The sequence below is a fragment of the Macrotis lagotis genome, chromosome 1 (assembly GCF_037893015.1).
Source record: "Macrotis lagotis isolate mMagLag1 chromosome 1, bilby.v1.9.chrom.fasta, whole genome shotgun sequence".
Lineage (NCBI taxonomy): Eukaryota > Metazoa > Chordata > Mammalia > Peramelemorphia > Peramelidae > Macrotis > Macrotis lagotis.
This window is the reverse complement of record NC_133658.1, coordinates 783,858,077-783,884,316: the sequence shown is the minus strand read 5'-3', so window position 1 is coordinate 783,884,316 and position 26,240 is coordinate 783,858,077. Positions and strand designations below refer to the sequence as shown.

Here is a 26,240-nt window from a genome sequence, read left to right as displayed (position 1 = left end):
TGTCACTACAGTAGCTTCCTTTCACCTCCAGGATTAAATGTAGTGATCTATTTGGCATGCAAAGGTATTCAAAAGGAATTCAAAAAAGAAATCATATCTCCTTTCCTTCTTTGCAGAAGATATACTGTCAGCACTGTGTTATTTAATTGGAATTTTTCCCCCCCTTATTTGTTACAAGGAATGATTCTCAGAGTGCTTATGGGAGGGTAAAGGGAAGCCACATATATGGGAATAAAGATGAGATCAAAAAAAAATTTGTATATAAATTTTTTTTTAAATAATAAAATGCAGGGTTTACCCTATGCTTGGCTTTAATTTTCTTTCTGTATTCTTCTTTGTCAAATTTGTCCTCTTCTTGCAGTCTTTCTTTGGCTTTCTCCAAGTTGATACCAGCACACTCATCCTCTTCCTCAATTTTATTCACATGGGATTTTTGTATAGGTGGCCACTGCTGAACCAGCTATTAAATTAAAAGAAAAATATCAATAAACTTTATCATTTAGTATAACAACCATTCATTCGAAATGAAAAATGCACTTTTCGTCATAATACCTTTATATCTTTAAGGTTTCTGTACAGTTGCCTGGCTCTAAAAGGCAGAGCTAGGTGAAAGTTGGAAAGAAACAGATTAAGGGCACATGTACAGAAAACGAACTAATAAAAAAAAACCCTACTTTACAGTTACAGCTATCCAGATATAGGTGACTGATACAAAAGGTAAAAGAATGTTTCTTGCTAAAGAGCTTCAAAGAGTGAGTGACCACTCTTAGGTGATGTTTTAAAGGACATTCTTCTTTCAATTGTGAAAACTCTGTGACCTCTGTAAATTAAGCAATACTGAAGTATGAAATATATGAAAGCTAAGGATGTCATTAAAAAGAGGACAAAGATGGATCTTACCCAATAAAAATAATGAGCATTTTTAGTTACTAAACAATATCCTTATTTTGACACCACAAGGTAAAAGACAGAACTGAGGTCAGTATTTTATGTTGTGTTGGTACAGTAAAATTTGAAAGCAGACATAGTTCCTATTGGCAACAAATAAATCCTAACATTCAAAGATGAGAATTTTTTTCTCTTCTAAAAATTCTTTATGCTAGATGCTAGTTAGACATAGAAAGTATGACCTCTACAGCTCACTAAAGCACTCAATGAGCAGCTCACACAGAACATTGCAGAACCTCATGACCATCAGTGGGCTTTTTATACAATGTCATTTAAGGAAAGCAGCAGTCAGCTGTTGTCAAGAATTGCACAAAATTCCTAATTTAATTCGATTTACTCTGGCTTCTCATGTTTTTGCCATGAGAATTAAGAAAACTGATACAAATTTAAACTAATTTAAACTGTTCATGAAACAAAAATTTCAAGAGAAATCCTATAATTTCGATCTATTAAAAATATACATGTCTAAGATTAAAGCTACTCTAACATATGAGAACTCAATGGGCATTATTTACATATCTGAGATAAAATTATGTAGCATCTCACAATATAAAAAATTTATTGATACCATCAATAAATACTATTCTTATATTAGCTGTTGGTACAAGTTCAAGGTTGAATGAAACATTAGACTTGACAGTCAGGGAAATGAGATTCTACTCTCAGCTCTGCTACAAACTCATCAGATGATCACCTGCCATATCACTGTTCTGGTCCTGTGTTCATTCATATGAAAAATGAGGCATGTCTATGGGATCATTAGAATGTCTTTTAGCAATAGAAATATATAATTCTATGACCTACATTACAGTACTTTCCTTAGTTTTCAGGCCAGTTTGTACAAAGGAAAGAATAAGAAATGAAAGCAGCTACATACATGAAGCATAGAACTTTCATCATCTCTATATTTCTTTTCAAATAAGCTGAGATGCTACAGAGAAAAAGTTTCTTTAGTAGGGATATAACAAAGAAGACAATTTTCTTATTCCTATAAGACTTGCTATCATTTTATAGTCAGTTTCATTTCCTGTTTTATATTATAATGTTCAGAAAATAATATGTGAGAGCCACCCCAGATGTAAGTCTAGAAACTTCATGTTTTATATATACTTAATAAATAGTCAAGCAAATTAGGTGCATTGATTCCTGCTGTTCTGAATATAACTATTTGGCAGAGTATTTCCAGAATCTTACCTCTCCATCTTCACTAAAAGTGACTTTTGTATTCACTTTAAATTTCCTCTTCATCACTTTTTTTGCTTCTGTCACTTTGGTTGCTTTTTTCTTGACACCAGAATTAGGTGGTTTCTTCTATGTGAAAAGAGAAAGACAAAAACCATAGACAATCGACCAAATGGTTATTTTATGGAAAAAATTAACATTTGACTGTGTTCTTCCCAAATGAGGGATAAATCATTAAGAAACTAAGAAAGACAATATAAATTGTCCAAAACTGGAAAGGAAAGGTTTGGAAAGCAGAGAGTTCTCTGTAACTGGATATGCTCCTGCAGAGGTCAAATAATTATCATTGCTACATGCCCTGAAGTGTATAGGAAGGAAATGGAAAGCTAGACAAAATGGTCTTTTAAGTTCCTACTCATTTAGGTCTTTGGAAATCATGATTAAACCTAAATACAAATATTTCTGCATGAATGTGATACTTTGCACAATTGGAAAATTGAACTAGCACAGTGCTGTGAGTAAAACACTACTTCAAACTAAATAAATTACCCAGATAAGAATGCCATTTTGAAGAGGCAAAGATATGAGAATACATATATTTGCACGGTAAAATATAATACAAGATACAATTACAACATTCTTTATCCATTCTTTATCCTTCAGAATGTATCCATTTAAGCAATCATAAATATTAGATAATGGTTAACAAGCTATTCTAAAAGGGCAAATCACAAAAATAATGCTTAAAAGGATAACAGTCCTAGTCCCAACTCTGTTCAGAAAACCATTTAGAGTCAATGACAACACATTTCAAAAAGGTCCATTAGTAATGCAAAGATATGATGGGCTTGTGCTAAGTAAAATAATCTCCAAACCATAGGTACTTCAGAGAAAAACAGAAGACTGCAAATATGATTTGTAGCTATTACTAATCAACAACACTTAGGATAACCTTGCACTGTGAATGATTCTGAAAGAGCAAAATAAGATGATTATTTCCCATCTGAACAGAAGTTTATCCTGAATATGTACAAATTCATAACCTTAACAAATAACAATATTTCTAAAGTTTTAGGACAGGCTAATTAAAATGCTTGTAAACAAATAAGTTACCACATAACTCAAAGGCAGTAACATATATAATGCATAGGAGGAGGATTGCCCCCTCAACAATGTGGTAGACTAAATAAACATTTTTATCTGAAAGTAAAGAACCCTGTACATAGAAGTCTTTTGTTTCTTCTGAAGTGACAAAGTATCTGGGTCCTGAAAATTATTATTTAAGTTAAAAAGTTAATACCATGCTATGTATTTAATGAGTAATGTTTCAAAATTGCAAAACCATATCTAATAAAGGGAAGATTAAAATGCAGGAGCAGCTAGGTGGCTAGGATAGAGCACCGGCCCTCAGGAGTACCTGAGTTCAAATATGACCTCAGATACTTAATAACTACCTAGGTATGTGGCCTTAAGCAAGCCACTTAACCCCATTGCCTTGCAAAAAATAAAAATAAAAAAAATAAAAAATAAATAAAATGCAAATAGTGAATTGCAAAAAAAAAATTTCTCCAACAAAGGTCTCATTTATTTTTATTTAAAATAAAAATAAGATTTTATTTATTTTGAATTTTCACTTTCCCCCCAATCTTGCTTCCCTCCCCCAACCCCCACAGAAGGAAGTCTGTTAGTCTCTCTACATTGTTTCCATGGTATACATTGATCTATGTTAAATATGATGAGAGAGAAATCCTATCATATGTGAAATGTTAAATGTACATGTTCATTTCCTATTCTTCTTTTCCTCTGTACAAACTGGTCTGTAAACTAAGGTAAGTACTGTAATGTAAGTCACAGATTTATAACAAATGTAGCAAACTGCAGCAAAATTATATAACAGGGTTTTTTTTTTAAAATTAAAGGTAATAGTCTTTGATCTTTGTTTGAACTCCACAATTCCTTCTCTGGATACAGATGGTATTCTCCATCGAAGATACTCCAAAATTGTGTCTGATTGCTGCATTGATGGAATGAGCAAGTCCATCAAGGTTGATTATCACCCCCATGTTAGGGTGTACAGTGTTTATCGGGTTCTGCTCATCTCACTCAGCATCAGTTCATGCAAATCCTTCCAGGCTTCCCTGAATTCCCATCCCTCCTGGTTTCTAACAGAACAACAGTGTTCTATCACATATATACACGACAATTTGTTAAGCCATTCCCCAACTGAAGGACATTCTTTTAATTTCCAATTCTTTGCCACCATACATGGGACTACTATGAATACTTTTGTACTAGTGATGTTTTCACCCTTTTTGATAATCTCTTCAGTGTATAGACCCAGTGGTATTGCTGGATCAAAGGGGTAGGCACATTTTTGTTGCCCTTGTGCATAATTCCAAATTGCTCTCCAGAAAGCCTGGATGAGTTCACAGCTTCAACAACAATGTATTAGTGTCCTAGGTTTCCCACATCCCTTCAAAAATTGATCATTGTCTTTTCTGGTCATATTGGCCAGTCTGAGAGGTGTGAGGTGGTACTTCAGAGGTGCTTTAATTTGCATTGCTCTAATAAGTAATGATTTGGAGCATTTTTTCATATGACCTCATCTGTAAATTGCCTTTGCATGTAAATGTGTCATTTCTAAGAATATAAGGAATTGATTCAAAAGAAAAGAGATATTCCCCAATTGATAGATAGGTTAAGAATCAGAACCAGCAGATCCAAAGGGAAAAATATTCAGGCTATCTGCAGTTATTTGGGAAAATATAAATCATACTAAATATAGAATCAGAAATTAAAGAAATTCTAAGATTTCACTTCATAGCCATCAAAGTAGTAAAGATGATGAAAAAGGAAAATTGTAAATGTTGGAGAGGCTATAGGAAAACAGGCAAAAAAAGGTATATTTTTAGTGGATCTCTGATTGGAAGCAATCATTCTGAAAAAGTAATTTGGAAATATACACAAAAAGTTACTAAACAATGGGTGTCCTTTGACCCACCTATAACAGTATTATGTTAATACCTAAAATAGATCAAAGAAAAGAGAAAATATCCTTTAAGTATAAAACTTATAGCAGTTCTCATAGTAGTAAAAAAAATAAACTGGAGACTAAGAAGATATCCATCAGGGATAGCTGAATAAATTTCATGTGGTATATAAATGTAATGGAGGGTAATTGTGCTAGAAAAACTAAAGACATATATGATTTCAAAGAGATGTGGAAAGATTTATATGAATTGATTGAGACTATGTATCAACATTATAAAAATGAACAATTTCAAGAACTTTCTTATTATGAATGAAATGAGCAGAACTAGCAGAATAATTTATTCAATATCATAAAAACAAAAACCTTTAAAAGCATTAAAAAACTATGTTCAATACAATGAGCATTTATTCCAGAGAGCAAGGATGAAACCTAAAGGTGACATATTTAGAGTTCAGATTTTTTACACACAATTCCTGAACTTTTTGTTTGGCTACTTATATCTGTTACAAGAAATTTACTTTTCTTTCCTTCTCCCTAAACCTCCAAGGATGTGGAAGGTGAAAGAAAGAGAAAATAAATTTATATTAATTTGAAAAATAGGAAGGGAGGGGTTGCTACATATGTGAAATGCTATATGTACAGTCAGTTGAGTTGACTACTATTATTCATTTTATTTGTTTTATTTTGCTAAAAACAAACCTCTCACAAATGTCTATAATGTAAAAATATATCAACAAAAAGGTTATTTACACTAAATCAATCAGGAAACAAATGAGAACAAAAATTGAGAAAATGAGCTAGGCCCTTGGATCTTAGTTGTTAAGAGCTGCCTGTCATTTAAATATCTTGTGCTTAAATATCATTGTCAATGTGAGCTCCTAGAGGGCAATAATAACTCCAATGCTTGCACAATACTTTATATATAGGTGTGTGTGGGGGGGGGGTTCACTTAAAAATTTCTTCTTGAATATTGTTCTCTAAGTAATGGTGAACAGGTAGACTTCAGAAAAGACTGGAAAGATATATATGAACTGATATTAATTGAAGAGAACAGAAAGAGAACATTGCATTAACAGCATCATCAACTATGACAGATTTAGCTCTTCTGAGCAGTACAATGATTAGACAATTCTAAAGGATTTGTCAAAGAAAATACCATTTACATCCAGAGAAAGACCTATGGAGTCTTAATGCAAACCAAAACATACTATTTTCAATTTTGAAAATTTGCTTTATACCTTAAGTTTTTTCCCCCCTCTCATGTTTTTTCCTCTTTTTTTCTGATTCTTCTTTCACAACAAAACTAATATGTTAATATATTTAACATAGCTTAACATATATAACCTATATCAGATTACTTGTTGTCAAGGAGAGGGAAAAAATTTTGAAACTAACAGAAATGGTGGTATTTTTTATCTGTTTATAACTAACTATTACTTATATGTGTCTTTACTAAAGCAGTCATTTATTTCACCGTAACCAAAAACTGTATGAAGTTGTAAAAGCACTTAATTTTACTTATCCAATTTTATTTATCCACAAATCAATTTACAATCAAGAAATTAATGGCATTTGCTCTCCATTAGAAAGGTGACAAAAAAAGAATTATTTTAGATACCGAGTGGCCTTCATGACTCTGAAAAGCCATATTTTATATTGGCCCTGCATCAGTAAACCATGCTTCTAAAAGCAGAATTAAGAAACCATTTAATAATATTATCTTTAAATCAACAGATCTCTAAGCAAAATTTAAGAGTAGGGGAATTAATGTGTGGTTCCCACTCAACTTGCACTTCATGGAACCATATTTCTTCAATAACTCAATAAGTTCAATAACTTTTGCTGACTCACTTTTTTATAAGATTCAGTTTTCTACATGGAAGGGTCAAAGAAACAAAAATCCAGGGAATCTAAGTTGGAAAGGATGTTAAAAAAGCAATCTATTTCAGCTAGTTTAGGAAAACTGCCTTTTCTCTTGGGGTCAGCTGAAATCTACCTTCTTATGAATTTCACCCTACTTCTTATAAATTTATATATCTTATAAATACTTATAAATTTCACTCCTACTTCTACCCTCTTGGGACAAGCAGAAAAATCACTATCTCACTTTCTCATTAAAATTTTTCAAATATTTGAAAAATGTGATTCTGGCCCCTCTAGAGTTCTTCTTTATTAGAATAAAAATGCCCAGGTCCTTCAACCAAAATTCATAAAGTATGATTTCAAGTCCCTTTGCTTTCCTTGTTATTCTCTGAATGATTTCCAGTATAGATTAAAATTGAAAATCTCTCTCTCTCTCTCTCTCTCTCTCTCTCTCTCTCTCTCTCTCTCTGTATACACACACACACACACACACACACACACACACATATATACACACACATATATACATAAAGTTCATTATTATATACCTCCTTTGAGCCTCACAACAACCTTCTAAGTAGACACTGTAGACATTAATATTCCCTTTTAACAGAAGACTCAGAGAGGTTGGCCCACTGTCACCTAGGTATTAAATATTAAGGTAGAATATTAGCCCCAAATAATTCCAAGGGAAAAGGGAGGAGAGCACTTAGTTAAAAGTCAAGAAGACTTGACTTCAAATTCTGCCTTAGAAACTTGTTAGCTATGTGATCCTAAGGAAGCGTCACTGAATCTGTCTGCCTGAGATTCCTCAACTGTAAAATGGTGAAAATAATAGTACCTTACCTCCAGTGTGGTTGTAAACATCAAATAAGTAAATTTTTTTTGAAATACTTATCACAGGTATTATAAACCTGGCACATAGAAGGCACTTTAATAAATGCTTGTTTTCTTCCAGATCATAAGACTGGTATTCATCACAGTGACTCCTTTCCTAATATTTGGTTTCCCAAAATTGAACACAATACTTAGTGATAACCTGTAAGAACAGCATAAAGAAAACAACTCTCAAAGACTTAAGAACTCTTAAGAAACTAAATGATCAATCAAAATACTGATGTTACCAGCTCCTGACAGAAAGGTAACAGACACAAAATAGAGAATGATTGTTAGTTTTGTATATATAGCCAACGTGGGAATTCATTTTACTTTACTAGTTTCTTTTTACTATTTACTATTTTGCTATTATTTACTATTCCTTCTACAAGAGCTTTGCTTTCTTTTTTGTAAGTAGAGAAGGCAAAGTGGGAGGAGAAAAGGACTAGGTGAGGTTAGAGACAAGGCCCTCTCCCTCTTCCTAGCCCTCACTGACAAAAACAAAGCAAGAAGATAACATCATACTTTGACCTACCAACTATTATAAGGGCATTGCAAGAATAAAACAAGATAACAAACATGACATCGTTTATTAAAGCATTATGCAGTCTCTATAAAGAAATTCTGAGATTTCAATAGGATGAGTATCATATGCTCCACTAAAGCAACAAGCAACTCTCTGACACTTCCATTTTACCTGTGGTCACCTTTTTGGTAATGGGTCTGCTCCAAATTAAGTTATTCAATCTTCAAAGTACAACCACAAAACCTGTTCCCAATTCTTCCAAAATTTTAAATTGGTAGAACCTGACAAAACCTTCAGTTTTTCTAGCACAGGCTTAGAGAAGTTTTGCATACCTCTACCTCATATTGCAGCTTTGCAGACTATTTTAATGGAACTATGTATTTTGAGTTATTGTCAAAGGAGATAAACTGCAAAAAAGTATTTTGTAAACTTTAAAGCTCTATATAATACCTATATAAAACCCTATATATCCAATTATGACCATAATCACTATCATTATTACTATAAAGATACCTTCTGGAGAACTTACATATATCCTGATGAAATTTCAAATTTTTCAGTACAACCCACTATTCCAGTCAAAGAGAATTTAAATAAGTTGTATAAATTATGTCACAAATTAGACTGCTGCTTACATTATTGCCTCAACTTTAATCCTCTTGCACCTTCATTTATAACTTATACTATAGATTAAGTGTTTACTATAATCAACTAAAAGATATAAAATGAATTTAAAACAACAAGTAATGCTTTCTACCAGTCAACTGTAATAAACTATCCTTTTTATCTGAGTAGACAAGAAGATTTAGGAAACTTGGACAATGTGAAAAAAGGACCACAAAATATCACCAATTGGAGTTTAACAGAAGTTAAGAAGAATAAATAATGGTGTTTGTAGAGGTGCACAAAGTTTTTCTAAAATGAAACATTATCAAAGAGACGATTTCCTGAATGTTTTATAAATATGACTTCTACTTAATCTAAGTCATTATTGGCATGATATCTAGCAGAAATCATTTACAAATGATTGTAAATCATGTGAGAAGGAAAAGGGATAGGAGTTATATGACTTTGGTTTCAGAGATATAGGTATTCCTTCCAAAAGTTCACTTGTCACACATTATGTTTTATTTTCTTGTGTATGATTTTTGTCTATGTCATCCCCCAGGAGAATGAGGCTTTCCTCTAGATCTCTAGGCTACTGCCTAGAGCTTTCAATGGAGTATATGTACAATCAGCTATCTATACCCTAATTATGTAACCTATCTACCTCCTTTTCCAGTCAGACATGATTCTAATCACATCCTTTCATACTGTTTCCCCTGAGCAATTCTATTTGTCAGAAGCTACAATCTATCTACACAAAATCCCGTAACTCTCTTTTATCTTTTTGATGAATCATAACTTTAATTCTTCAGCTACAATGGAATTATATGATTCTCAGACACATTGCTGTTTGGGGATGGGGAAGGGGCCCTCCCTAAGGGGGAGGGAGAAGGGACTTTGGGAAAATCACTCAATTTCCCAAAAGCAATCTAATCTTCACTCTTCACTTCACTTCTATTCAATTTTGAATTCAGTTCAGTTTCTATATTTAAGATTTATCCAAAATATATATACTAATCAACTTGCTGTTAGAAGTATCCATCAAATTTCACACCATACAGAGTGTGGAAACAGACATTATTCGTCTACTTATATTTTTTGTATGGATAGGGGGCAATGAACTCTTAAATTATTTTGTATTTCATATGTAAGATTCTATAATGCTGAGGCTTAATGGCAATATGGAGTATTTGAAGTCCCTTCACCATAAAGTGCCCCAAAAATATTAGCTAATTTTTAAGCTATTAAAGCTTAATAAGCTTTAATATTAGATGAACCATGAAAATATTTGCCCCTCTCATGTGATGAGTTCAAATAAAAGAAGAACTCTGTATAGATATGGTATCCCAAGAGTTATGTGCAGTTTTAAGCTTTAATAGCTTAACCTTTAGTAGCTTCAAACTAGACTAAGACTCTTGGGATGCCCATATATAAAAAATTCCCCTTTTGCTTGGACTCAATGAAGGACATCTTCCACGATAAAGGCAAACACAGTCAACACACATGTGACACCCCTTTTTAATGGTTCACTTGATATCTCATGCTACATAGAAGATACATCCTGAAGAATAGTCATTAAGGTGACACTTTCCATTACTCAATCTTTTTTTAAAATAATACATATGAGTGCATCTTGAATTCCTTACAAGTTTTAGTAAGGTGTGTGACTCAAGATTTGGGTCTGCTACTCAAAACAATATTTTATATATACATATACACACACACACACACATATATCTATTCTCGATGCAAATCTAAAATACTGACATATGAGTTCTGTACAAATGGAAAAACAGGGATATGGGTGGGTAGTTAGTAGTTTTTTTTAATTGCCATTTGAGGGGAGAGGTATTTTTTTTCCAAATATTCAGTATCCCTCCTTCTTTTGGGGATTTTGAGAAATGATCCAAAATCCCCCCTTAACATTGCTGACTCCAACACAGCCCTTGCATGCACATATACTTAGTCAAATCTAGAAGTTTTCCTATATTTCTTGCCTGAAATTTCTACTCCTTTATTTGATAGATTGGGACTGTGATTAGAGATCAAATGTGGTGGTTTTATTGTTACTGAAAGTGATGAATTGTTAGAGAAATCTTGGCAGATCTTTTTGTCTTTTTAATACTTAAATGCATTATAAATATAGATCTAGAACTGGAAAGAACCTTAGAGGAAATCGAATCGAATTTTACCAATAAGGGAAAAGGGGTAATAATATTAGAGGTGGGATGTAATCATAGGTCTTCGGACTCCAGAGTTCTTTCGACTGAGCCATGTATTCTGTTTTGGAAAAATCAGAAATCCTAAATTAAAAGAGCAACTTTGTTGCTGAATCCTCTAAAGTTCCAAGGAGGAACTGACTTGATCAGCTTTCCTGCACATTTCTCTCTACATACACTTTTTCTCTTTATTATGTCCTGCTGTTTTATGGGGCAAGATAGATCACAAAATTCCAACAAACTTCTTCAGAGATGTGACAAATGAAATTATATTCTAAACCATTAATATCTTTTATTGCCATATCTCTCTACCTAATACGAGATCAAGCTTTTGCTGATTATGGACAGAGCCAAGATGATGGATAGAAGTTACTAAGTTCCCTTTCCCACTTTCCCTCTGAAACAGCATTAAACAAAGTCTCTGAACACATTCTGGAGCAACAGAAAAAAAGGGGGCGGGGGAGAAACAATTTTTCAGCTCAAGATATCCTGGAAGGACTTCCAGAAAAGTCTGTCACATGTGGGTAAAAAAGGTGTATTGCTCAGCAGCAGCAAGGAACAGGGAAGTGAGTGGGAGGTTCTCAGCCACAAGCAGTGAGGGCCCCAATCCCAAAGAGGGCATACTGAAAGCCCCAAAACACCATGACAGGTGAGTCTGAGTCCCTCTACTCTAGGGGTTCCTTAATGCAGGGAGCAAGCTGCCAGCACCTGAGGCCTAACTGCAGGCATCACTGACCAGCCACCTGATCCCAGAGCAAAAAGCTTGGGACTGTGCCCACTTGGCCCCAGAAGCAGAGTTCAACTATTAAAATGAACAAAAGCAAAAAGGGCCCTAAAATAAGAAAGTTACTATGGTGATGGGAAGATCAAAACACCATTTTAAAAGAAAAAAGCAGAATAAAATGACTACATACAAAGGCTCAAAGGGGATTATGAATCGGTTTCAAGTCCAAACAAAATGTGGCTAAAGAAAATGTGTTATATGAATATAATAGAATATTCTGCTGTATTGGTACCTTGGTTGGATCCTGTCCTTTGTTATTGAAGAAGATCAAAATGACATCACTATGGTAGAGACAAATTATAGTGTGTCTGACCAAACTAATATGAGCTGGGAATGCTTTACCACAGGACAGGCACAAATAGTCCATATGAACCCCTGGGGTACTCATCTCATATTTCCTTAGAGCTGCTTGAAGTAGCAGAAAAACATTCCAAACTTTGCTGCATCTCAACTTCAGAGGCTACATTGAGTGCATTATCATCTGCAAACAAAATCATGGACCAACACTCCCTCCACTCTGGTCTAGCCTTTTCAAGTTAAAAGAATTTATTGGCAGCATGAATTGGGGAATGGCTAAACATGTTATAATATGTGTTGATGCTTGTCCTTCATTCTCGAAGATGACCATGATATCAGGGAGGTAATGCCATAACAAGCACATGAATTAGATTTGAGCATAGGGGTATGTGCTTAGTCATAAGTCTTACTTTCTCCTCCAAAGCCATCTGGTTCCAGTAATCAGATATGAATCAGGATGACTGGAGATGGTCCTAGACTAGAGACAATCAGTAATCAAGTAACTTGGTCAGAGTCACACAGCAAGAATCAAGTGACTGAGGCTGGATTTGAACTTCCATCCTCCTGACTCCAAGGCCTATCCACACTACCCATTTGCTTCACATAGTTGTCCCTATGGTATGTCAATGTTATGGAATTCTATTGTTCTATAAGAAAACATGAATGGTTGGACTCTGGAGAAACGTGGAAATGAATTACAGGAACTGATGCTGAGAAAAGGGAGCAGAACCAAGAGAATGGTGTACACATGAACAACAACATTTTGAGCTGATCAACCTTGATAGATGCAGCTCCTCTCAGCAGTTCGGAGAGCTAGGACGACCCTGGGAAACCTTTTATGGACAAGGCTATCCTCAGCCAGAGGAAGAAAAATAAAAACAAAACAAACAAAAAACCACTGTACAAAATCTGAATTCATTCATCTACATTCATTTTTTAAAAGTATTTCTTATGCTTTATCTTCCAATCTCATGGTTTTTCTTTCTTTTCCCTTTACTCCTAATTCCTCAAACAGAAAATGACTAATCTGTAAAAATGTTAAACACAAATGTATATGAACAGTGTTCACCATTCATGGCTGAGGGGAGAGGGGAAAGGAGGGAGGGTGTAAGAAAATTATGTAACATAAATAGGCATATATATGTGGATGAATGTTGAAAAACTTTCATAACATGCAATTGGAAAAATAAAATATCAATGGGGGGGACATAGTCATATAAGCCAAATTCTAATAAATTTTCTCTATTAAATGTAAAAAAAAAAAATTACCAGCAGTGCAGAAGCTGACCTTGATGCCCTGTTCATCCTGACTGTAGGTATTTGATGATATGATTGAAAATATCACGTTAAAAAAAATGAGAGCAAGAAAAACCTTGTTTTACACCACTGGTGATCGGGAAATTTTGAGAGTATTGTCCACTATCCAGAGGCTGGGCAAAGAAGCCATCATGAAATTGATGTTCAATACTGATGGAACTTTTTCAAGTAACCAAATTTTGATATAACTTTCCACAAATCCTCATAATTGACAGTATCAAAGGCCTTGATCAGATCTATAAATGTTATATACAGATCTCTCTTCTGCTCCTGGGCATTTTTCCTGAATTGACGGGCAGCAAACACTGTATGACTATTCCTTGACCCTTTCTGAAGCTCCACTGGCTCTCCTCTAGGTGAAGGATCAGCCTTTTAAGGAAGACCCTAGCAAGAATGTTACCAGCAATGACTAAGAGAGAAAAGCCCCTGTGATTATCACAGGACAATTTGTTTCCTTTACTTTTATAGAGAGGGAAATGGAGGCATCCTTGAATTCCTGGGGATAACCTCTTCATGCCATATAACCTGGAAATCTTCAGTCAGGTTTTATATGAACATTGAACCCTCTCCCCAACCTTGTAAATCTAAGCTGGAATAAAATCAGCACCAAATGCTTTGCCACATGAAAGGAACTTAATGGCATTTAATAACCTCTTCTTTAGTTGGAATTTCAGCAAGGAACAGACTGACTTCAACTTGAGGTAAATAGTCTATGGCTTTTACAGTGATTGATGATGATCTATTAAGAATGCAATGGAAGTGTTCAGCCCATCTCTCTAGGATCATGTCCCTATCACTAATCAATGTGGCTCCATCAGCACTGAGTAGTTGAGGTATACCATATATTTATGACCCATAAATACCCTTCAGTGCATCATAAAAGCACTTTGGATTGTAACTATCTGCATAAAACTGAATTTCATCTACCTTCTTACTGAGTCAAGAATCCTTTATCTCTCTAAGCTTAGCTTTTATTTGATTTTTGATGGAATTAAATGCTGCCTTCTTAGAAATGGATGAGCTATCCTACTTCTAAACCATGTGGAGTTCTCATTTTTTCATTTAACAACTTTTGTTTCCCTATCATTTTCAACAAACCAGTCTTGGTGTTTACAAGAGTTCTGACCCAGAAGAAGGAATGCAGATCTGTAAGGGGTCACTTAGGTCAATTGTGTATTGGCTCAACTTTCCCTCCCAGTTAGTACAAAATGGTTCCAGGTCAAAGAAGTATGCTAATCTCTTGAAGTTAATTCTTCTGATAGTCATTTTGCCTTGAGACTGGCTACTTCAGTAGAATGTTTGGTTAGGAGGAGTCTGTGATAGTCTCTGAGCCACACAATCATTGCCATTGTCATTCTCACATCCTGTTTGTCTCAATAAGAAATAAAGAGCAGGGGGCAGCTAGGTGGCTTAATGGATAAAGGGTGGCTTAATGGATAAAGCACAGACCCTAGTGTCAGGAGTACCTGGGTTCAAATGGTCTCAGACAATAATTACCTAGCTGTGTGGCCTTGGGCAAGCCACTTAACCCATTTGCCTTGCAAAAACCTAAAAAAAAAAAAAAAAGGAAAAAAAAGAAATAATGAGCAGATAGATTTCAAAACCTGTAAAGACTTACATGAACTGATGTTGAGTGAAATGAGTAGAATCAGGAGAACATTGTACTCCCTAACAGCAAAATTGTGCAATGATCAACTATGATAAGATTTAATTTCTCTCAGCAATGCTGCAAAGACAATTCTAAAAGACTTGTAATAGAAAATTCCATTCACATCCAGAGAAAGAACTATGGAATCTAAATGTAGATCAAACATAGTATTTTACTTTTTTAAATTTGTTTTTTCCTTTTCCTTCTTGTAGTCTGACACCCCCCCCCCAATTATTCCAGCATTGTTATGAGAAACAAGAGAACCCCTGCCATACAGTAAAGGCCATATAACTATCAACTGCTATTATACATTATGGCTATTGTTACTATTTTTATTCCAATTGTGTTTCTTTCTTAAAACTAGAATTGATTTGATTGTACTCCATAGCCTTTTTTGTTTGTTTGTTTGTTTGTTTTTAGGTTTTTTGCAAGGCAATGGGGTTAAGTGGCTTGCCCAAGACCACAGGGCTAGGTAATTATGAAGTGTCTGAGACCTGATTTGAACCCAGGTACTCCTGACTACAGGGCAGGTGTTTTATCCACTGCTCCACCTAGCCACCCCACCATTTTAAAGCTAATTTGGAATTGATTTTTATTTCTGCTATAAAAATTCAATGGTCTGAAACTAAAAAAGATTTAGAAATGACTTTCAAGTTAGTAAAAAGTCATTTCCTGTTTTTTCAGGATGTAATCAATTTCATTTTTTTTATGTCACTGGGTACTCATTATGTTCAGTACTTTTAATATTCTCTCTCTCTCTCTCTCTCTCTCTCTCTCTCTCTCTCTCTCTCTCTCTATCTGGATATGTGTGTTCCTATCCTAGCTCAGGGTAGAAGTTTGGGGTAATTCACAGGTCCAAACTCACTACCTCTAGGAACAGAATCTTTGACTTGTCCCATTTCCAATAAGGTCCTTTCACCTTTCCTTAGACAGCCTCCTGGTCTCCTGGAGGCTAACCAGAATTATCAGATTTAGTGCAGACACCCAATCCTCTATCATCAATTTTCCCAGAAGTATGGATTAAAGGCCACCAAGCTCTGTTCTAATTTCTTCCTGATGCACAGATGATATATAGGCATGAGGTTTCTGTTGTATAAAAGACTTAAATTTTTGTCATTTCTTTTGCCTGAATAATGCATTCCAACATTATTTTTTATCACTCCTTGGCCCACCTATACATTGAAATTGCCATATAGGCAAGTGAATGCTTTTATTTTAGGCATATTTCTATTGGAATTACCTCTTCAACCTCTGCAATAGAAATGGGTAAAGAACCTGCCCTTTTCTTCATGGTAGTGTTTTTTTTTCTTAAGCAAAAACAGAAGACTAAGGGTCCTAAGAAACAATGCAATTCCTTATATAAGGTTCATTAGCTGAGTTAGAATTAGGCAAAAAGCACTTACTAAATGTTGACTATATGTGAAGGGCCCAAGGATGTAAGTTCAGGGTGGGGAAGATATGTCAAAACAAAGAACATAAACAATAGTTAGATAGTATACAGTCCATTGGGAGATGGTGAACAGCTATAAATTGGCTAAATATACAATAAAAGAGAGGAAATAGAGTGGAATAAGATTTGAAAACTGAAGTATGATTTAGTGACTTAAATATAAACTCAGAACTTTTGTCCTCATTTGCTACTATACAAGAGTGAAAAGTTTCTGAGTAATTAACAAGACCATACTGATGTACCAGGAAGAGAAGGAGGTACTTCCAAATATCTACTGAATCCTGCTGGGTATCCCTCTATCTGAATATCCCACCAGAACTTCAATTCAAACAATTCAACTGACAATTCTCACAAAAATGGAATGAATCATCTTCTCCCAAAGACTTGCTCCCAGAACTACTTATGGTTCTAGATATCAGGAAGACCTGGGTATGAATACTACCTTGATTTCTATTCAATGATGGATTGTCAGAAGTTCTCTGGGATTCAGTTTTCTCCCCTATAAAACAGGGATAATATTACTGAAAATATTTGCCTCTCAAAGATGATATCAGGTTAAAAAGCATAGAATTCTTAGGATAAACAAACTTCTCTGTTTGGCCTTAAAGCCCTTTCCTCCTCCAGACTAACTGCACATTCTATCTCTTTATCCAAGTGATATTCCAGGCAAACTGGCCTTCTTTCTTTCTTTTCCCTCTACAAATTCTAACTCCTGTTCTCTAGCCTTTAAACAAGTAGGTTTCTCATTCCTGCAGTGTTCTCCAAACTCCCCTTCATATCTTAGAACCCTTAGCTCCTGCAAGGTTCTGTTCCAGTGTCTTACTAGAATAATCTTTTCCTGATTCCTCATTTAAAACTATTAAATTTATTTTGTACATATTTTTTAAAGAGTGTCTATATTTTTCTTTCCTTTGATAGAATGTAAGTTCCTTGAAGGCAGGAATGGTTTGTCTTGGTCACCAGCCTGTTATTTGTTACTTGAATTATTTGTAGAAATGCTCTGTCTTCATTACTATACTATAGACTCCCTGACTATAGCAAACTCCTTATTTCATTTTTCTGTAACCCTACTGAGTCACTTCCAATATGGTAGATGATGAATAAATGATTTTTAAACTCAAGTTATCATTGCTGTATCATTATTTGGAGTTATTATTATGGCATTATTTGAGTCACCAAACCTGACTGTTTTGCTCTCAAGTAAGACTTTAATAACCATAAAGATTCATCTATAACATAGTATCTCAGAGTTGCTCCCCATGACAAAAGGGAAACTATATTTCAGTCCATCAAACCATTTTAGAAATGTTTCCCTTAGCCAATAAAACTTCTTCCATACTGATTAATAATTCTCTAAAAGAAGATACCACATAAGCAAATTCACAAATATATTTCCTTTATTCTTTAACAAAGTTATAGAGTCAATCATGTTTTGCCCTAGGAATCCAATTTTTAACCTGCCACTTTTAATAAATATTTCTATATTAGGAAGTAGGCAGTTGAAGAAATGGAGTCTGATACATACTTTTGGGGCTTTTTTTCCTACAGATAATAAGCAATGACAACATCAATTTCTTTTAACGAGTTTCCAAAATTTCTCTCCTCCTCCTTATACTTTATAGAATCCTTCTAGAATTTACAGGACATGTCACAAATCTTGGAGCAGCAGTAAGAGAAGCTGATTTCTTTCATAATAAATATCCAAGCCTTTTAAACATACTGAAAATTTTAGCATTTGTTAGGGTTTCTAATTTGTGACTCTCCAGGAGCCCAGCCATCATTAATTTTCTATAATGAGCTGCACTTAACATTTTACAGCAATAAAACAAATGATAACACTGAAAAGTAATGCTTCTGGATCAAGAAAGCAAATCTTATTGGTCATTTAACAAAAGGAAGACAGAGAGGTCTTAAAGAGTCAAATCAATTAATATTTGTTAAGAACCTACTATGTGCAAGGCACTAAAGGAAGCCGCTGAGAAGAATTAGAACAATTTCATATATTTCTAATTCATTTTCTTGTTAGACAGAAAATGCTCTTCAGGGGGAAGGCTTTAATAATAATGATAACAAAGATAATAATGATGATAATGTCACTTTATTTTTCACAAATTCACAGAATTTCAGAGTTGAAGGAAACTTTTAGCAGTCATCTAGTCCAGTGTACCCCTGAAAAAGAATGTACTTCAATGGACCCAACAAATGATAATTCAGCTTTTACAAGATCTGTACAATCTCCAAACACAATAATTCACTTTGGTTTGGAGTTCTAATTGTTGGGAGATTATCCTGACAATCAGGACTAAATATGCCTGTTTAAGATGTTGACCCATTTATTGGGCCTAGTTCTGTCTCAGACAGCTAAAGAACAAGTGAAATCTCCTTTCCAAAAGACAAAGAATTTGAAGATGAGTATACTCCATCTTTTCAATGTAAAAATCCTGACTTCCTTCAAGTGACTCTATTTGATACTCTATTTTTATCATCCTGAAATCCTTCTTTTAGCCTGTCTACAACTTATCAATGACTTTCCAAAAAATATGGTATCCAGAACTAAAAAAACAGTATTCCAGAAGATCTTTGAACAGGCAAAAAAAAAAAAAAAAATAACAAAATCATCTCAATAATTTTAAAGGAATACTTTTTATTTCTATTACTGAAGACAAAGATCACAGCTTTTTTGATCATGTACTGTACTCATATTCAAATTGCAAGGTCACAGGATCTTTTTCAGATAAACTACAATCTAATCATACCTACCTAATCTTATACTTGTGAAGTAAATTTCTTAAATATATGTAGAAAAAGACAATTTTTTTATCTGTTTTATCAATTTTCACTACTTCATATATTTTTGTCTGTTTTGTGAGGTAAAACAATGCAATTCCTTATATAAGGTTCATTAGCTGAGTTAGAATTAGGCAAAAAAAAAAAAAATTAATGGACTCCCAGTGTGGAGCCAAGATGGCAATATCAAGCTAGCATGCTCCTAGAGCTTTTTCCAACACAATATTAAATGAAGTTTCTACATACACATTAAAGTTACAGATTCCACAAAAAAAAAGTACAAGTTCTCAACTCTAGATATCATGGAGGATCTTCAGTGAAGGCCTCTTCAAGGGAAAAGGGAAAGTGGAGTCTAACTAGGAAGGAGAGTGGGAAAGCCAGCAGGGGCCTTCTAGCCACAGTGCAGCCCAGGTCCCAGCAGCTAGAGAGCAGACCAGCAGGGAGGGTCTCAACCCCAGACAAAGTCAGAGTCCTAGAAACACTGAGGGAACAGAAAGGATTGGCCTGCATAGGGAATACTTTGGCAAGTGTGAAGTCAGGAACCAGACCTGAGATGCAGCAAAAAAGCTCGGGAAATGACTCCCTATACCGCAGGAGCAGAGCTTAACTATCAAAAAAAGAACAAAAAGACCCCAAAAAAGCACTAACCATAGAAAGCTAGATGATAGAGATGATAAAAATGCCAACTCAGAAGAACAAAGCAGGGACAATTTACTTATATGAGGTGTCTCAAGGGAGTTCATAAATTGAACTCAAATCCAAAATCTTACTAAAGATCTTAAAATAGATTTTAAAAGCCAAAAAGGAGAGGAAGAAGAAAAATGGGGGAAAAAAAATGAAAGTCAATCAAGAGAATTACAAAAAACTAACCAAAGAAACCAATTCACTTACAGTAAAAATGACCAACTAGAAAAAGAATATAACTAATCAAAAAAATAAAATCAACCAACTGGAAAGGGAATACATCTCATCAAAAAGGAAAATTAACCAATGGGAAAAGGAAAATAACTCATTTAAAAGCAAAGCCAAACATGGAAAAAAATTACAGAACAGGATGCTGAGAGAAGGGAGCAGAACCAGAAGAACACTGTACACATTAACAACAACATTGTTGAGCTGATCATCTATGAAGGATGCAGCCTCTCCGCAGTTCAGAGTGCTAGGACAGCACTGGGAAACCTGTAATGGACAAAATCATCCACATCCAGAACAGAAAAAAAACACAGAATCTGAATGGATACTATGTTCATTTTTTAAAAAACTTTTCTTGTGTTTTTTCTTCTATCCCACTGTTTCTTTCTTTTCCCTTAGTTCTAATCCTCATACACAAAATGACTAATCTGCAATCATATCAAATATGAATGTACATGTACAACTTTTACCAAACTACTTGCCACTGAAGGGAGAGAGGTGGGAAGGGAGGGTGACAGAAAAATGTGGAATAGATTGCAAGTCATCTAAGTCTAAATGACTTAACAGTGTGAAAATGGGTGAATGTTGAAAATTTTTCAAAGCATGTAACCAGAAAAATAAAATATTAATCAAAAAGAAAGACAAAGAAAAAATGAATAAATGAATGCAAAAACACTTAGTATATGCCAGGTACTGGGCTGTTTTAGGGATATAAATACAAAGGGGAATGGTGGTCAGGGAAGAGTATTTTGATTTGGAAAGTTACAAAGTGGTTGAAGATAAAGCATATAGTATAATGACAATATTGATTTGATTATGGTTTTGAGAACTAGAAGTGGAGTGGAAGGTAGATTGAGCAGGGTAGGCTGGCAAGACAATTGATGTAATAACCAGTTTGACTGATTGATTGATTGTTCTTCATAATCGAAGACCAAGAAATCAAGAGAATGATCATATGACATTCACATTATGTTGACTAAAGTGAGGGGACTGTTGTGCAAAGATATCCTTCTGACAGTCTCTTCCAGATCCCTCTTAACGCAGGGGTCTGATAAAATAGGAAACAGGACTTCTAATGTTGGTCTGGACACAATAGAAGACCTTGGCCTTTTAGATGCATGTCATTCCCAAGTGATGGAGGCACCCCAGCACTACAGTATTGTCCAGCAGAGAATCAGTGTGATATTTTTTTTTTTGGCACAGACTTACAAAAGTATGGTAAGTAAAGCTAATCTTTTGACAGTAGGATATAACTAACTTTATGAAGATTGCCTACTAGTCAGTATGGTTATATTTGACTTATATGAGACATGTGAAGCAACTACCACTTAAAATGGCAGACTGCTCAATAGATGTATCTATAGATGAAATGGCTAAGGACCAAGGCACTCACTGTCTGTTCCAGACGTGGCAGGGCAGTGAGAGAGGTATGGTTAGTAAATCTTCTTAATGGGGTAGAAATTATAGTTTCAGATCAGAAAACATGCTATTCAAGTCCTAGTTCTTTCCTATAGCTATCATATCATTCCTTTGAACTTCCAGCTCATCTTCTGTAAAATTGACTAAAATAATCACACTATCCACCTCATGAAATTGTTTTAAAACCAATATTGTACAAATTTCAACCATCATTATGAAGAAATTTCATAGGATCATAATACTAAAAGGAAATTCTTTTGTTTGGGTTTTCACCTTGATTGATGAATGATCAATGAATTAGCATAACTTTCAATAATAATATCAGAGATTTAGAAAAGACTTCAAAAGTCATGTAGTCTAAATGACTTACCTAACAGATAAGGAAACTGAGGTCCAATGGGTTAAGTACTTTTCCAGCATCAAACAGTGTAAAGGCAGCTAAGGTGGCTAAGTGAATTTTTCCACACATATGCTGTGAAACCAACAGATTACTTCCACTAGCCTTTATAGGAGAACTTATTCACTTTTAAATATAATATGAATCTCAAAAAAAATTTTTTTATAAAAGGGGGAGAGGGAGAGAGGAGGACAGGGGGTGACAGGTCTGGAGTTAGGAAGACTCATCTTCATGAATTCAAATCCAGCCTCAAACAACACTTACTAGGCATGTGGCTTTCATCTGTCAAATGAACTGAAGAAGGAAATGGCAAACCACTTCAGTATCTTTGGCAAAAAAACCTCAAATGGGATCAGGAATAGTCAGACAAGACTGAACAACAATGAAAAGTAGTAGCAATCACTAGGAGTACTACCAATAAAAAAAAAAAAGGCAAAATCTCAAAATAAGTTATAGAGACAGTTATCAGTGTATGGATTTTAGGGAGGCAAAGAAGACTTCAGGAGATGCCAATCAGAAGGTAATAACTATAATCTATCATGGCTATACATTATTTTCAAGGACTATGTTTAGCCCCAATGATAGCATATCTGTTTCATGAGCAAAATATTTTGAGGTGTTTAAATTGTTCTACTAGCTGAAAGAACCACAAACACTTGTTCTCTATGATTCAAAAGATTCTAATATCTTTATTAAAAAATTGCTATTGAGCTATTTGATTTGTGACTAGACCAAAAGAGGACCTAAATGAGCACAACCTCTTTTAAGTCATACTATCTAAACTACACATGATTACAATAGCACAATTTTACCACACTAGAATTGGTATAGAAGATTTTGGAGGAATCTAATGGGGAACTCAAATTTAAGGTAATAACCTGCATCAATAAAGATTTACTGTACAACCTCAAGTAAAATAAAATTGGGTCATCTAGCAAAAATGAATTTCTCTAATGATAACATAAAAAAACCAACTACTCTGAGTACTTGAACGAATATTTTATCATTAAAAAAAAGTTAAGACTAGCATAGATTTTTTTCCTCTTTAGTTCAAAAGGAATTCAAGAAAACTTATAAAATAAAGGCAAAATTTATTGGATAGCAACAGTTTATTTTTCTAAAATATATAGACAACTTTAGAAAAAAATTTAGAATTTTCTCTATTGAAAGAATCATGGAGCTGATCATTTGAACTAACTTTTTTACCTTCACAAGAGTTTATGTTCAAAAGCAACATTTAATACAAAACAAATGTCCTAGTTTCTCTTATTCCATCATGGCATTGCATAACAGTTAAGAGAAACCCAATAATACTACTTTCATACTTGCACGAAATGTTAGTATGTTAGTTAACATGTTAGTTAACTTAGTTAATGTTAGTTAACATACATCAAATGTTAACTCTTTCCAGTCTTTCTGCTCGCCTTCAATTTTAAATGGCAATTTTACTACTTAATAGGCAGATAAATGAAACAGTAGATGGAGAGCTGGGCCTGAAGTCAGGAAAACCTGAATATGACCTCATATGTATAACTAGTTATGTGACACTGGGCAGTTTCATCAATTCTAAAAGTCCCTACCTTCCAGGATTGCTATGAAGATCAAATAAGATTATCACTGTAAAGCACTTAGCACTTTGCCTGGCTCAGAGTAGGCACTATATAAATGATAGGTAGCAGCAGCAGCAGTAATAATTTTCTAACCTTAGCAAAAACCCTCAAACATTCTGGACTATAAGGTTAATGGAGTAGAATATCACTGAGACTTCTCCCTCTATGTCTATAACCTTATATTCATTCACAAGTATGCATGTACTTGCATGTAAACATGACTTGCTTCCAAGTTTATCCTAAAGCACTAATGTCTAAAACTGAAATTGCCCTCTCCAAAGTTATCAATGATATCTCTGTTGATAGCCAAAAACATTGATTTTCCTTAATCTTGATTCTTCTTGACTTGTCTGAATACTGCTCACTAAATTTTTCCAACAGTACTCTTTTCTGTTTCTTCTCCACTCTGTCTGCCCATGATGTTAGCAAACTGAAACCCATCAATACTTTTGAGTCATGTAATTCTTTCCCATGGTTCCTAATAAATACTCCATAACTGGATCTATCCAACACATCAAAGACCTTAATTTGCTTTCTTTTAGAACATTTTGAGTGTCCAGTTCAGCACTTGAACTGTACATCTGCCATTCTTTGCTCTCATGACGTGACCTGCCCACCTCCTTTTCTAACCAAACATTTTCTGAATAATTTGCTCCTGAAATTTTTCTCCCTTCAAGTCATCCTTAGTAAAGAAGTTCCCTTTGAGTCTTGCAGTTTTGTGGGCTATAGAAACAAGCTGTTTATGTGTGTGGGAGTGTGTGTGTGTGTTATATTTTGATCCTTACAATGAAGGCTAGAATAGAAGTAGCTGAGAAATTAATTCAAGACCTATCCCATAGTACTTTAATGCTTTGCATGATGATTAAAAGATGGTTTGGGCTGTTTAACTGAATGCTTCACAATTGTTTACTTTGGTTCTATGGTTCTAGCAACACAAGTATTGTAGTGGTTTTTATTACAAAATGGTTAATTAATGAGATAAAATATATAAAAACAACACAGTGTCTGGGCTCATGGTAAGCTTTTCTATTTGATTTACCCCTAATTTCTGCCAGACTGCTTTCTAGCTTTCCCAACAATTTCTACCAAATGACTTCTTATCTCCAAAACTTAAATCTCTACATTTGTCAAGCATAAGGTTACTATAGTCATTTGCTACTGAGCATTTGTACTCTGTTTCAAAGATAAACTTAATTTCTTAGCCAGTATCAGATAGTTTTCATAATTATTACCATATATTATAGTTGATAATCTGGAACTGCTAAACCTCCTTCTTTCAATTTTTCCCCCAATTAATTCCTTTGATATTCTTGACTTCCAAATGAATATTTTATTTTTTCCAATAAATTAAAATTCTTAAAATTTTCCAATAAATTAAAATATTTTTAAAAATTCATCAGTTCATCTAGTGCTTAAGGGGGGGGGGGAGGTCTTTCCCAGGCTTCTGAAATCTTCTGTACATTTTCTCTTCCTATTTTTTTGACACCATGAAATATATTATTGGTCACTTAACTAAATATATATACCACACAGTGTCAACTTTCAAAAGATTTTTCTAGCTTATGTGCCTGCTTAAAAATATTTAATTAGTATATAAAAATTAGTCCCTATTTTCTGAGCATATGCCTATGAATAGTGGGAGGAAATCAGTCTGAATTACTAGATAAAAAAAATGTAGAGTCCACATATGAATAATCAAGGGTTGATTATGTATTTGTAGCTAATGTTCATCAAACAGCCCACAAGTATCAGCAGTCAGAAAATAATCATCTCTGCACATTCCCTTCTCAAGTTTTATGCGACAATGATCACTATTTTTTACTATAAATTCTGAGAATGATCAAAATTAAGTTTCAAAACTAAACAATTAGACTTGGAAGCAAAACAGTACAAATACAATTTAATACTCTCCAATGGTCTGAAAACATTATTTGGTTTAGAAAACATAATCTTTGAATTTATTGATTTGTATTGACATTACAAAGTTATTTAACTAGGTCCCAAGTAAGACTTCTATAATATGTATTGCATAAGTATTAATTCTGAATAGGATAAATGGGAGGGAGGGGAGAAGAGGAAGGGAAGGGTCATTATAATATTTCCATTCATAAGATGGGTTTAAAGCATACTCAGAACAGCACTAACCAAAGTTTCTTGGCAGCAGATGGCCTAATGTAGCTTGGAGTGTCCAGAATATCCGGGTGTCCATATATAAAATGAGCTTAATTACTTTCCAAGTTGTTGCAAATTAAATTGGGAACTACGAATCAAACCTGACTTTTATAAATAATGTTATTCCTTTGAATTCAGTTAACTTTGTTCTTATCCTTATTAACTTAAATCAGAACTGTAATAAATTGATTTGTCACTTAATCCATCACAGGAAGAAGATAAGGTCAAAAGGGAC

At 34.2% G+C, this 26,240-nt stretch overlaps 1 protein-coding gene and 1 pseudogene across 1 annotated transcript in view; one reads left to right on the top strand and one right to left on the bottom strand.

Moving 5' to 3' along the window:
• The window catches only part of DDX10 (DEAD-box helicase 10), a 325,417-nt gene that overhangs the window by 129,058 nt on the left and 170,119 nt on the right, over window positions 1-26,240 (bottom strand). Inside the window, exons 14-15 of the mRNA XM_074216635.1 lie at window positions 2,143-2,259; window positions 299-460 (exon numbers count right to left, since the gene is read on the bottom strand). Coding sequence (XP_074072736.1) covers window positions 299-460; window positions 2,143-2,259 — 279 coding nt within the window. The remainder of the gene's footprint in view (window positions 1-298; window positions 461-2,142; window positions 2,260-26,240) is intronic.
• Window positions 11,731-26,240, top strand: part of LOC141510225 (galectin-8 pseudogene) — a 50,832-nt pseudogene continuing 36,322 nt past the window's right edge.